The sequence below is a fragment of the Amblyomma americanum genome, chromosome 3 (assembly GCF_052857255.1).
Source record: "Amblyomma americanum isolate KBUSLIRL-KWMA chromosome 3, ASM5285725v1, whole genome shotgun sequence".
NCBI classification, from domain to species: domain Eukaryota; kingdom Metazoa; phylum Arthropoda; class Arachnida; order Ixodida; family Ixodidae; genus Amblyomma; species Amblyomma americanum.
The window spans coordinates 171,009,127-171,021,383 of NC_135499.1; the positions used below are offsets into that span (position 1 = coordinate 171,009,127).

General features: G+C 47.9%; 3 protein-coding genes across 3 annotated transcripts in view; 1 reads left to right on the top strand and 2 right to left on the bottom strand.

The window, feature by feature from the left end:
• Positions 1-11,986, bottom strand: part of LOC144125411 (solute carrier organic anion transporter family member 2A1-like) — a 47,588-nt gene extending 35,602 nt beyond the window's left edge. Inside the window, exon 1 of the mRNA XM_077658779.1 lies at positions 10,816-11,986. Coding sequence (XP_077514905.1) covers positions 10,816-11,461 — 646 coding nt within the window. The 5' untranslated portion in view covers positions 11,462-11,986. The remainder of the gene's footprint in view (positions 1-10,815) is intronic.
• On the top strand, positions 303-1,384 carry LOC144125413 (uncharacterized). Its single transcript, XM_077658781.1, has one exon. It carries the CDS (start codon positions 309-311, stop codon positions 1,362-1,364), a length of 1,056 nt encoding a protein of 351 aa, XP_077514907.1. The 5' UTR covers positions 303-308; the 3' UTR covers positions 1,365-1,384.
• Positions 1,636-4,071, bottom strand: LOC144125412 (uncharacterized). Its single transcript, XM_077658780.1, has 6 exons — positions 3,739-4,071; positions 3,467-3,674; positions 3,057-3,300; positions 2,832-2,970; positions 1,915-2,138; positions 1,636-1,811 (listed from the first exon to the last, which is right to left on the bottom strand). The coding sequence occupies exons 1-6, from the start codon at positions 3,964-3,966 to the stop codon at positions 1,778-1,780; spliced, it is 1,077 nt and encodes a 358-aa protein (XP_077514906.1). The 5' UTR covers positions 3,967-4,071; the 3' UTR covers positions 1,636-1,777.
• Positions 11,987-12,257: the final 271 nt, after the last annotated feature.

Consider the following 12,257-nt stretch of genomic DNA (forward strand, 5'->3'; position numbering starts at 1 on the left):
CCAAGCCATTCCTTAGCAGGTACAACTCACTCTCCCCGCGCTGCAATCGCGAAGGAAGGGTGCGCCAAGGCAATTCATGTCAATGCATACACAGCGTACGGCTTGGACAGATGTCTTAGCGCTGCACCCAACTTCTCTTCCTAGGATAGGCAGCGTCTTCATGGTAGAGTTTATGCTACGCAGGGAAGTTGACTCACGGAATCTTGAAAAGGATCAGTATGCAAGCAATCCGGAAAATGTTAACAGCAGCCGCTGACCTGCTACTTTTTTTTGTATTTCGTGCATTGCAGGCATGAACGATGACCGACATGGAGCCCGAATGCCTTTCCGGGGAATTTACGTTCATCTCGACAACATCAAATTGCAACGCAAGTTGCTATGTGCACCACAGGACTTCCACCACCGCTGAACGCGGAACCTCATGTGATTCAGCTCAATTGTGCGACAAAAACGTGGGCCCTGTGCGGAAACAGCCGTACTTTGGAGGTTTTAGGGCACTCCATGGTAATGAGGCTGCGCTGCAATCCTTCACTGCGGTGTCATTTCAGCTTTTTTCGTTGCTCCTAAGTGTTCTTCCGCCAGGAACGCAAAGGTTAAGGGAGCTTTCCGTTGAGGACAAGCTTATTTTGTTTTTGATGAAGCTGAAACATGGCTTGCCGTTTTCGTTTCTCGCTTCACTGTTTTGCGTGCCCAGCACAACGGCGTCCAGGGTATTCAAGTCTGTTCTTGTGAACATAAAAGTAGCAACGAAAGACTGGATCTATTGGCCGTCACGACTAGCAGTGCAGCGCACAATGCCGCCGAGCTTCAAAAGGCACTACGATACGTGCAGGGCTATTATAGATTGTACTGAAATAGAAATCGAAATGCCGTCAGATATGGAGACACGCAACCTGTGGTTTTCCCACTACAAGGGCAGGTACACCCTGAAGTATTTAATCTGCATCGCACCGAATGGTGCAATAACTTTCGTATCAGAAGGGTACGGCGGAAGGACTTCGGACGCGACCATCACAGTGGACGGCAAGCTGTTATCCCTTCTAGAGCCTGGCGATGTCATTCTAGCGGACAAAGGCTTTCCGGGAATTCGCACTGACGTTGGGGTGCAACAGGCGACACTTGTGATGCCACCATTTGCGACGAGTGCCCAGTTTACGGAGTCAGAAGTCGATGCGACGTATGAGACAGCGTCTGTCCGCATTCATGTGGAAAGAGTTATCCAAAGGCTGAAAACGTTCAATATACTTTCCCAAAGAATTCCTCATGAACTGACTGGGTATGTCGATGATATTGTTCATGTGGTCGCTGTGATAACAAACCTAAAGCCAGGAATTTTTGCAAGGAACGAATGCAATGTCTCATAAGACAGTCTGTTTATTACACTTCTCGGTATGTACATATTGCACAGCTCTGTTTTTGACTCTTTGGTAAATAAACAAATCATGAAAAAACTGAGTATATTTCATGAAAGGATTACTGCACCATTACGTGTTGTAGTATTCTTTCAAGCATGTCAGGTACTTTGCGGAGTAAAACTCCCGGAGCACCGGAATCGCTTCGGCGAGGTATTCTTCATCCCGGGAAATTTTAATCGTCAGGGAATCAGCTTCCGTGTAGACGTAAAACCGGCACTGTTGAAGCTCCAGGGCGTACAGGGAGATCTGTATTTGAGCGTAGTAAGTGTGCTTTTTTCGCAGCTCCAGAGCATCGTTCTTTTGCAAATATGGCAAAAGTGGATCTGTTGTCAGCGTCTGACCTCTGCGACTGAAGGGGCACTTTATCTCCAAAGCACAGCCTCGTTCTCGTGCGTCCTGCATTTCAGAACAGAATAATCAAATGCAGCAATGGAAGTTATTGAATTCTGGCAAAATAGCAAAAAGGTGATATCTTGTACAAAAGTTATTATATACTTACAGAAAGATTCCGTCCGGAGAGCACGCTAACCACGACTCCTTGCGTGAAACAACCAGGCCGAACAATGAAACTTCAACGCCGTGTTCATTCTCAAATGCTCGGCGGGCTTTGGGCTCCATCGCGATGCCGTATCGCACGGTTGGCCCTCCGAAGTCTTGCTCGAAAATGAGGGACCTCGCTCTTCTGTCAATATTTTCTGGCCGACAGCAAAGTACTCTGTAGGCCTGAAAAGAAAGCAAATAGCGCACTTCATAAATTTTGCAGTGTTCATTAAATGTAGACGTTTTTACACGGAGTTGTATGATACGCTCGGTAAAGAGGAATAATTCGTTCCAATTGTCTGGCTTGAAACAGCAAAAGAAAATTAAGAGCTTAGAATAAATATTTTGCAGCCAAAACGATATTTCTGCGCCAAGGGCAAGTTTACTCACATTATCACAATTTTGTTTGCTCACAGCGAACTGCTCTTTCCAACCTTTTACTCTGGTATGCGAAAGTTCTTTTATTTCGTAGTGAGTCCTCCGAATCCCCTTTTTTTTGGCGGTTTTTTTCCACCATTGGAGGCCGGCGGGTTTTACTTGGAATTTAAGGCCCTCGGCGGAGCTCGTTCGGCTCCGCAGCTGCCATTCCAAGGACTGTGCCACTGCGGGGCCCACCCTTCGCGACGGCCAACACGCGCGCGCGGTTTCTGGTCTAACAATGGTCAAACCCGTGCGGAAGGCGTTTGCTTGACTCTTGCATTACCTCCTAGACAGGTTTTTAACTCATGGCACATTCAACAGACGCCGAGGAATGCTAATGGATCTCTGGGAACCCTTCCCTCTTCTTGCACCTGCGATTTACGGTCATTGACTTCGCAACTCGTCCGAGCTCACACCTGAGGAAGCCCAAATTTTGCGCAGCAAAGAATCGCTTACCTTTGTTCCAGTTATGCGCGGAATCCTAGCTCGCTTCCACTGCGCCTTGTCGTCCAGCGTCTTTTTGGACAGTGAAGGCACGTTTTCAGGGGCAACAGCAACATGTTCCTCATAAATCTTTGCCTCCACATCTGAAAGACTGGGTGATAATTTAGTACAGTAATCACATATCCTAATGTCGAAGAAACAGGGCACTTGTCCTAACTGTGTAGAAATTAAACAAACCTTGCAGTGAAATTCCGCTTTTTTAGCACAAGCTTTCCGCAAGAATCCTGCCTGAAGTAGCTGGGGTACTCCTTTTCTGAACAATCCCAGTCAAAAAGTTTTACGTTGCCGGCAGGAGTTTCAGTGCGCACAGGCGCTTCACCACAGCTTTCATCCTCTTCTGCTTGTAAAAGCTCGTTTATTGGACATTTGATATCCCCAAAATATTGACGCACGTGTTGCAGCGATAACGACCTAGCAGTTGCTGAAAAAATGAAAAAAATATGAGCGGCAGATTACACAGCGGGTACATCATTTCAAGGGATAGTTTCAACAGGGAATTTCATATCGAAAACCGAAGGTGCTGCAAACGAGAATGTTATCAAGTCAGGTTTGCGCCGTTCGCTCAAAAACTGGAGTTTTCTAGTTACCTTCAATGTTATGCCGCTTGGCCGTCTTCGAAAGTTTATGGTAAACCTTCTTAAATGTAGGAACACCCCAGGCTTGCGGTTGGCTCGTTTTAGAGAGCGTTTCACACTGCTCCAAATACACGGCAACGGCAGCAGCGTGTTTGTATTTGCCTGCGACGCCTGCCTTGCAACTGCAGCTCGCGGCAACAAGCTGTCTACTGGAAGATAGCTACATAAAATAAAATAAAGTAAGATCGCAGCGCTAACAGACATTAGATAGAAATGTTTCTTACCGTTAATTTGATGGTTTTCGGTGGCGCAGTGATGCTCGTCTGCGCAATGCACCGGGCTGCTACTTCGCTCCCGTCGCACGACACCACCTCTTTCACGTTGTGTACGTGTCCTGCTTCAAAAAGCTTCGTGCCTTTCTTGATGTTTGCTCCTCTAAAGAATTTTTCCGCATCGTGAATAGCGCGAAATCCCGCCTCTACAATAAGCGGCACGCCGCTGGCAGACGCCATCCCTTCGAAGTCGCGAGGCGAGCCTTCCTGACAGGGACGAGGAACTGGCCGCGAGGGGCGCTGAACGCAGCGTCGACGGTGGCGGTGCCTGGCGGGTGCAGGGTGCCTATAGAAGGCCAGGTTAAGGCGACATTGCTAATAACCGTAGGAGGAGGAGGAAAGGCAGGGAGGTTAACCGGAAGAATAACCGGTTTGCTACCCTGCACGGGGGAAAAGGGATGAGGGGATAAAAATGTGAAGGTGAAAAGAGAGTAGCAGGAAATTAAAATCACTAGGCAAAGTCACAGCCTATCGTGCAGGCCAGAAGTCCTCAAGAAGCGGAGCAGTGTCTTGGAGGCCTTCATCGCCGACGACCGCCGCGGCCAGTGGCCGAGAATCTTCATTTCCGCCAGGATAATAACCGTAAATAACTCACAAATAAATTAACAAAGGTACTATATTTCGAGACTGAAGCATGAGGTCGATAGAAGAAGACTTCGCCCGTAAGGCTAGACTTCTTACAGATAGAAAATCCATTGCACTCCCTCAAAGCACTCAGTCGCACGTCCACAGAGTTGCTCAGAAACAGCAATCCACGTTATCGCTGTCACTCGGATCACTGACTGAATGTCATTTCAGTTAGTCTCGCACACATTCGCACCGAAAAAGACACACACATGAAACGCACGCGCTTGTACATGGTGGTTCCCTCAAACGCGCCTCGAATGGTGGTTAGTCCCGGACCTGCTGAGGCCCTTTCCGTTGGCATTGGGAAATGAATGCGCACCCTACCGAAAGATTCGCCTTCCCGGCATCCAAGGAAGAAGCACCCGCGTCTCGTGTCATAAAAATGTGGGACTCATAACAAAAAAACAGCACATCAAAAAACGGAAAAGAACTCTCTCTTACACAACCAAGGTCGAGCAAACGGAAAAGAACTCTCTCTTACACAACCAAGGTCGAGCAACGACGCACGGGGGCCCATAAAGTGTCATTTTACTGTCGGTACAGGCAAAGGTAAAAGTTACAGCTGAAGGCAGAGTTCATGAGAACGTAGCCACCCATGGCGAGTCTCGCTTGTCTCTGCCTGTGACGCTTTCCTCTCGGTTTTGGCGCGAAAGGACTCTTCGGTCAGCACGGAGCACTGAGCTCTCCTAAACGGCCTCGAAAAAGAAATACTGGCTGTAGTCGAAGACATCCGGAGTCTCACGCCAAAATGTCCACGACGTGCAATGGCACTGCTTGGGAGCGTGACACGCAGCTCAATTTAATCATATCAACCCATTAATTACGACCTCCAGATCAAACTCTTCAACATGTAGGATGCGTCGCTCTGAACACTCAGTTATCGAACAGCGTCAAGTTCAGTGACAGCTTGTACACTTGCGTGCACTGTCAGGTATTAGGATTGCGCGTTCAGCGTATGGGCGTTATCGGCAAGTAAATATGGCGTCTAGAGCGCCCCTGGATAAAGAAGCAGACGCAACTCGCCGACTTCCCGCTTATTCGCTACAGACACAGGTAATGGAAGAATCCCAGAGGAGCTAGGCGAGACATTAAAGCATACGGGAGCGTCAGTCTCAGAATACTCCGCCAAATATAGCTAAACATATTACACACCTCCGTTCGGCCCTACCTACATCGTCTCCTAGCTTCCCCAGCTGCCCTGGACGTTACGCAAACCTGGAGCATTGCCTCTGCACATGTCGAGTCACCATGCAATCCCCCTACTTTCCTTGCCAGCCCCCCCCCCCCCCCCCTCCTGGAGTGTGTGATTGGCCTTGAATCAGTTTGAGGATCGAATGGCCCTGGTGGAGCATGCTAGTTCTATCCTCGGTGACTAAAAGGAAGTTGCCAAATAAAGTACTGTCTCTTTTCCCCAGACGCTTTCAAAGTATCAAAGCATGACATGGTCATCATGATTACAGAAGTGTGCCGCAGGACAAAGGCCTTTTCTATTTGCCTTCAATTATGCCTATCTAGCGTCCACCGCTTCTATCCCATCCCAACAAATTTAGTTAACATATTACTACACCCAATTTTCTGAGGTCAAAAATTATATATTTTTCCTTGGCGTTGACTCTGTGTTAGTAATGAGCCACCGTTTGCCTGTTGTGTGCATTACATGTTTTGGTCAATTTACTATTCTCCATCCTAATATCGGGAAGCCGATAAGCTCGACTGTTCGCTAAACAGTATATTTCCAAAATTGCAGTCCCATCCCTTCATCTGATCTTCAGCTGGTTGCCGCCGGCTGCGCTTAGCACTGCTTGCTCTTCACTCCGTAACTGGCCTCCGTATATCCTAACAAGCTGTTTTGTCCCAGCTGGACCTGTGGATAACGACGAAATATGTAGTTGTATTTTGCTCTATAAATGATAACTGTAGGATGATTTCTGTCTTCAGTGAATATAGAGGACGATATCTTTGAAGAGTAAATAAAAAGTGACAGGCATCTTTCGATAAAAGTTGGATAGGGTTGGGTCTTAATGCTAGCGGAAAAGAATGAAATGAATGAAGGGACGCAATATTGTTTACCAACGGGCATTTTTCTGCAATGAACTGAATTCAATGACCATGACAGATGCCATACACACCCGACAGGTGTGTGCGTGCGTGCGTGCGTGCGTGCGTGCGTGCGTGCGTGTGACAGATACAAATTGTTAAAAGCTGAGTTGCCACGATATCTATAACAAACTGTGAGCAGTACAGAGAATATATTTTGACAGTGAGGAGATAGTAGTTGACATCGGTATCCTAATCATCAACTAAAATCAAATAATGTACTCTTCGTTACCGCGTTTATGTCCATATTACTAATGCAAAATTAGAAGACGTCACGTCCCACACGCTGTTCCATTCAGTGGAGTTGTCTTAGCGCACCCATGTTCCGAGATATCGGGCTCCACATTTCCAGCACAGCCCGGCCAAAACTCAATTTCGAGAATCCCAATTTCCAACTAAATCCAAGACAGCGGGTGTCAGGGCAAAGTTACTTCTGACGAGATGTAGCTGTGACGCAGCTAAGCCGCAAAGCATGAGGCGGAATTGATAATTCTTTTGTTTTCACTTTCGGTAGGTCACATAAAAAAAACGCAATGTGCAACGAATGCGCCACATCGGGGTGGTGTTTCGCGTCGATCGTCGCCATCTTGTATGCGCAACAATGCTGGTGGTGTAAGAAACTTGGAGGCAGATGTCGCGGAATAAAGTAGTGGTTTCATAATTTTATCAAACTAATAGCGCCAGAACGCCTCTAAACTTCCAATATAAACGTGCACACGAACTGCAGTAACTAATGAGTCAATTGAATGACTTTGGCTAATGAGGATAGTGAAGGCGACAGTTACTCTCTCAATTTGTGTCTGCCTGGTTGGAGGCGGCATTTGCAAACACTGCTTTCGTTACTACTCGACATTTGTCTTTCAAAAATTGTTAATAGACAATTTCCAACAACCTCTATAGGGCTTCTGTAACGTGTCCCTGTTTTAGTAAGACAGTGCGCAAAGGCGTTGTTTCGGATTGGCGAGACAACTGCAGCCGAAAGCTTCGTGGAGGATGCTATAGGAGACAGTCCACATCGCTATGGTCCTTCATCGTGCCATGATTACACGAGCACGACACCTTTCATCGATAGACTGCAGCTTGGCCTCTAATGAAATCACTTTTTTCGCAGAATGCGCACACTGTCCCACAAGAACTCACAATTGATGACGTTGCATATTCAGGTTCCACCTTAGCTGAAAAATTCAATACCCATTTTCTAACGTCGGGCATTTCCCATAGTTGTGAGAGCGTCCACTCTAAATTGTACTTTGATGGTCGATTGACAGACTCAATATTTTTCTCCCCGAATACACCCTACGAAGTTGAAACCGTCGTAAAAGGTCTCAAGGCAAACTGTGCAAGCGGATACGATGAAATAGCCGTTCAGCCAGTGAAAGCCGTAGCTAACCTTCTAAGCGTAGCTCTTTCACACACTTGCAACTGCATCCTGCGCGATGGTGTGTTTCCGGAAAAATTAAAATCGCCTGCGTCTGCGCGGTGCACAATGGAGGTGACAAGAATATTCTGGGAAACTACCGTCCTATATCTATACTTCCTGTATATTCAAAGGTAGCGGAATCAACAATAAATTGAGTAGCTTTTTATTCAGCAAGGACGTTATCGAACCCCAGCAGTACGGATTGCAGAAAGGTAAATCGGTTGAATCTGCTTTGTTAAACATAAAAGAAAAAAATAATTTCTAACATCGAACATAGACTTTACACTGTAGGCATATTCTTAGACTTCAAAAAGGCTTTCGACTCCATAAAACATGACATTCTTTTCCATAAACTTGAAAGATACGGTATTCGTGGCAGTGCGCTTCGTTTAATCAAGGGTTATTTGCAGAATCGTCTCCAGTACGTAGGATTTGGGACCATCAAATCAAGTCTGCAAATTATAAAATACGGCGTGCCACAGGGTTCAATTTTAGGACCTTTACTGTTCCTTGTGTACATAAATGATATTGTGATGATACCCCAGATGCCAAATATTATCTTGTACGCAGATGATACAAATGTATTTTTTAGTGGAGGCGATCTTTTGAATGTAATGAATATGGCAAATCAGTGGCTTCGAGTTCTTGAAACCTCGTTATCATGAAACAAATTAACCCTTAACGTAGAAAAAACCAGTTACGTAATATTTAGAGCGATGAATAACGCAATAGACAGTAGTGTAAAGTTAACTTTTCGGGACCTTCATATAACTAGAGTGGATGTGCAAAAATTCTTGGGAGTGTATTTCCATGAACACATGAGCTGGGCACAACATGTATCAAAACTGCGCATAAATGCTTCAAGAACCATTGGCCTCCTCAGCAAGTTAAGGCTTATTCTTCCGGCGTGGTTTAAACAGAAACTCTATACGCGATGATCTTCTCCAGTTTATACTACTGCATTTTAGTGTGGGGCAGCACAGGTAAGAGCAATCTTGAAAAACTGCATGTTCTGCAAAAGAAATACATTCGGTTTATAGAAAACAAATCGCGATATGAACATGCGTCCCCACTGTTTCCTAAATATAAAATTTTGCCTATTACGAACGTTTGCCCGCAAAGCATAGCGAATTACCTGTATCATAAAATAAAATCCCATGGCACAAGCTTTGTTAACCGATACAAACGACCAGACTGTGGTTATGCTTTGAGAAATGAAAAATACGTGAAACAAGGGGCTAGAACTAGGTATGGAGAACAATCAGTAGATTATCAGCTACCATTATTACTAAACACATTTCCAGAAATAGTTACCATCGCATCTGAGAGCAAAACACGCTACTCCTTTAAAAGGCGAGTGAAAGAAGTACTATTGCGAAATGCCGCACAGTAACACCAAGTATGGCCACCAAACTATGCCACGAGGGCGTTGTTTCACAGTTCCGAAGTGCAAAAGGCACACTTGTAAGAAAGAAGCAAAAAAGGCAACCAAAACGATTTGGCTGATATCGCAAATTAACACGGAACCACGTCTCGCTTTCACTTGCAGTCTTGTTACTAATCCATACCCTTATCACCTGTGCAAACCAAACCCTCTTTATTTATGCTTCCTGTCGGTGTTGTCAAAGAAAATGTGCAGTTGTATTGTTGGTTGTCCGTTTTTTCGTGCAGATATACTGCATTGCCTGTATTACTTATATATATGTTGTTGTTTTTTCAAAACTTGTCGCGTTTGGCTGTCCATTATATTTTCCTTTTCGAAACTTGTCGCGTTTGATCTTCTGTAAAACTGATGTCAGACAGTTCTGTTTATCGCTATCTAGAATCTACTGCCACTGTACGCTGCCGCGCTGCGCACGTGAAGGTCACGAGGCCATGTCAGGCGCCATATGACGCCTTTTGCCTCGGGAACCTCAGCAGATGTATTCACGAAATGAATCCTATATGTGCTGCAATTCTGCTGAAATAAACTCACCTAAACTCACCTAAAAGGTGAACTTTGTAAGCTGCGTGTGGGACGAGTTGTGCCCCGCCCGCCCACTTCCCTGTTGACCTCCTTCTGTGTACGCCTATGTTTGTGAAAGCACGAAACTGTAGTACCATGCGAAGCTGCGTTCATTCTGTCGCTGTCAAGTGACAGGTCTAGGTGTGGTAGTAAAGAAGTGACATGATAGCAAAGCCTCGATTTTAAATTAAGAATAAGACTTTCACTCACTCGGGTGTCACTGTGCATTCCAACAAATGCAGTGACAGAACTACGTGCTTCTTTTTGTGTAAAAAAGCAGCTCTTCGCCGATTTATTCTTGCTCTTAACTTCTTTGCCCAAACACCACGGTCAGACCGCCAGGTAGGTGCATTAAGTATTCTTGATGATGCCAAATCCGGCCCTCCTTTACCGTTCGAGGCATATGGGGCAGATAGACGAGGACGTCCTCATGACTTCTATCGAAACTAAAATGGATGTTTCTGTGCCCAAAGGTGCCTGGTAAAACCACGTACGAACGTGCATTTTCAAAATCAAGAATGGCACCTCCGCGGCAGTGCAAAGCTGGCTATAAGGCAGATGTGACAACCAAGCGCGAGGTTTATTTCCCATCTTGTAGTTATGTAAAAGAACAGGCAGCGAAAATTCCGCAGCCCGCCGAGAGCACGCAGAGCTCCTTTTCGGAAGGTGCTTATATACCAGTTGGTGTTATTCCTTGTCCTTGTTTTGTTGACGCGTGTAAGGCACGTCCACTTACTCATGTCGTCACGTGTGCAATACAGAGATTTATCATGCGATATAGATTCCATACCCGTTATTTCATTTCCTTCCTCGCTGAATGAACATTCGCGTTGTGCCCTCGACGACGTCGAAAAGCACATCTCTCTGCTTGGACACTCACCAAAATGCAGCGGCGAATTCTTCTTCTTGACGCTGTCATCCACGTACGTGCTCCCGGCTATGAACAGCACGCTGTACGCGGAACCGTAGAAGCAGTTGGCCGCGAACAGCACTGCGGTCACCACCACCGACTCCGGCAAACCGCGGCCGTTGCAACCGTGGTCGGGCAGCAGCCGCCCGGCGTCCCGCTGGCAGCTCTCCAGCGCATCGCGCGCGGGCGCCGAGTCGTCGACGGCCAGGGCGAGCCCGGGTCCATACAGGAAGAAAGGCAACGCGCTCATTCCGCAGCTCACCACTAGAGCCAAGATGGCGGCGAAGATGAGCACCGGCTTGGACACCGAGCGCGAGTAGTGGCCCACCAGGAAGCTCACGAAGAAGGGGCTCGCGCTGTCGGCGAACAGCACCACGGTGATGGACCAGCTGGACAGCCCGTAGCGGCGTTGCAGCGTCGACATGATGGCGAAGAAGTAGTAGAAATGCGCGTTCTGCAGAATTCCGACGGCGCTGTAGAGGAGCGTGAACAACTGCGGCCGCGCGAACACTTGAAGCGCGCGCGGCCTGAACCGACCGACGCCGCACATCCAGTTTGCGCCGTCGTCGTTGCTGTCGTTGGCCGCACCGTTGTCGGCCGGTCGCGCGGAACACATGGTGCCTACAGCGCAGCGACCGCTGATCACAACAAAGCGATGTCGTATTTCCCGCTGCTGACGGCTCGGCGTTGTGTTCGTTCCTCGCGGAGACGGAAGCGCGGCGGACTTCTCTAACGTCCGGTCGCAGCCGTCGCCGCCGCTAAGAACCGCCGAGCAACTCCGGCAAACGTCGGAACTCTACCGCCGCTGCAGCAACCGCTGCCGCCGAACAAGCGAAGCCCCGCGCCCGATGCGAATACTTCCAAGGCGGCGGAGTTGGCCGAGTGCCCGCGCGGGGGTCTGTCTTGCGCGCTGCTCTCCCTTTCTGTTCCTCTCTTCCAAGGCGATAGCTAAGCGGCGATCGAGACGGCAGCCCTTCGCTGAGCTGCCCTCCTCGCGCTGTTATCCCGTTATCACAGGGCCACCGGGCTGCGTCCAATCTACGCTAAGTGTTACTGTCGTTCAGAGCGCGAGCGCTGCAACGCGCGGGCGTGTGCGCGATGTCGTCGGCGGTTTCAGCGACCGTCTGCCTAGTCTCGTGATCGCATGCGAGAGACGGTGCGGAAGGCGGGGAAGTTGCAGGGGCGCAACAGCTGTTTCCCAACTAGCTCCCCAGCTTTCTCTATTGCTCTCTCTCTCTCTCCCTCGTTATGTGTTGTGTATTTTATTTGTCTTCGCGGCGGCGCGCCGCGTTTGTTTTTATTTTGATGATTCATGGGCGCCGGTTGGCGAGTCGCGTACGACGGCCCCTCCCTCGCTGTCGCACGCGCTTCCCCCGTGTTGTGACGCAATGAGCGCGGCCTTCGCCCCCGCT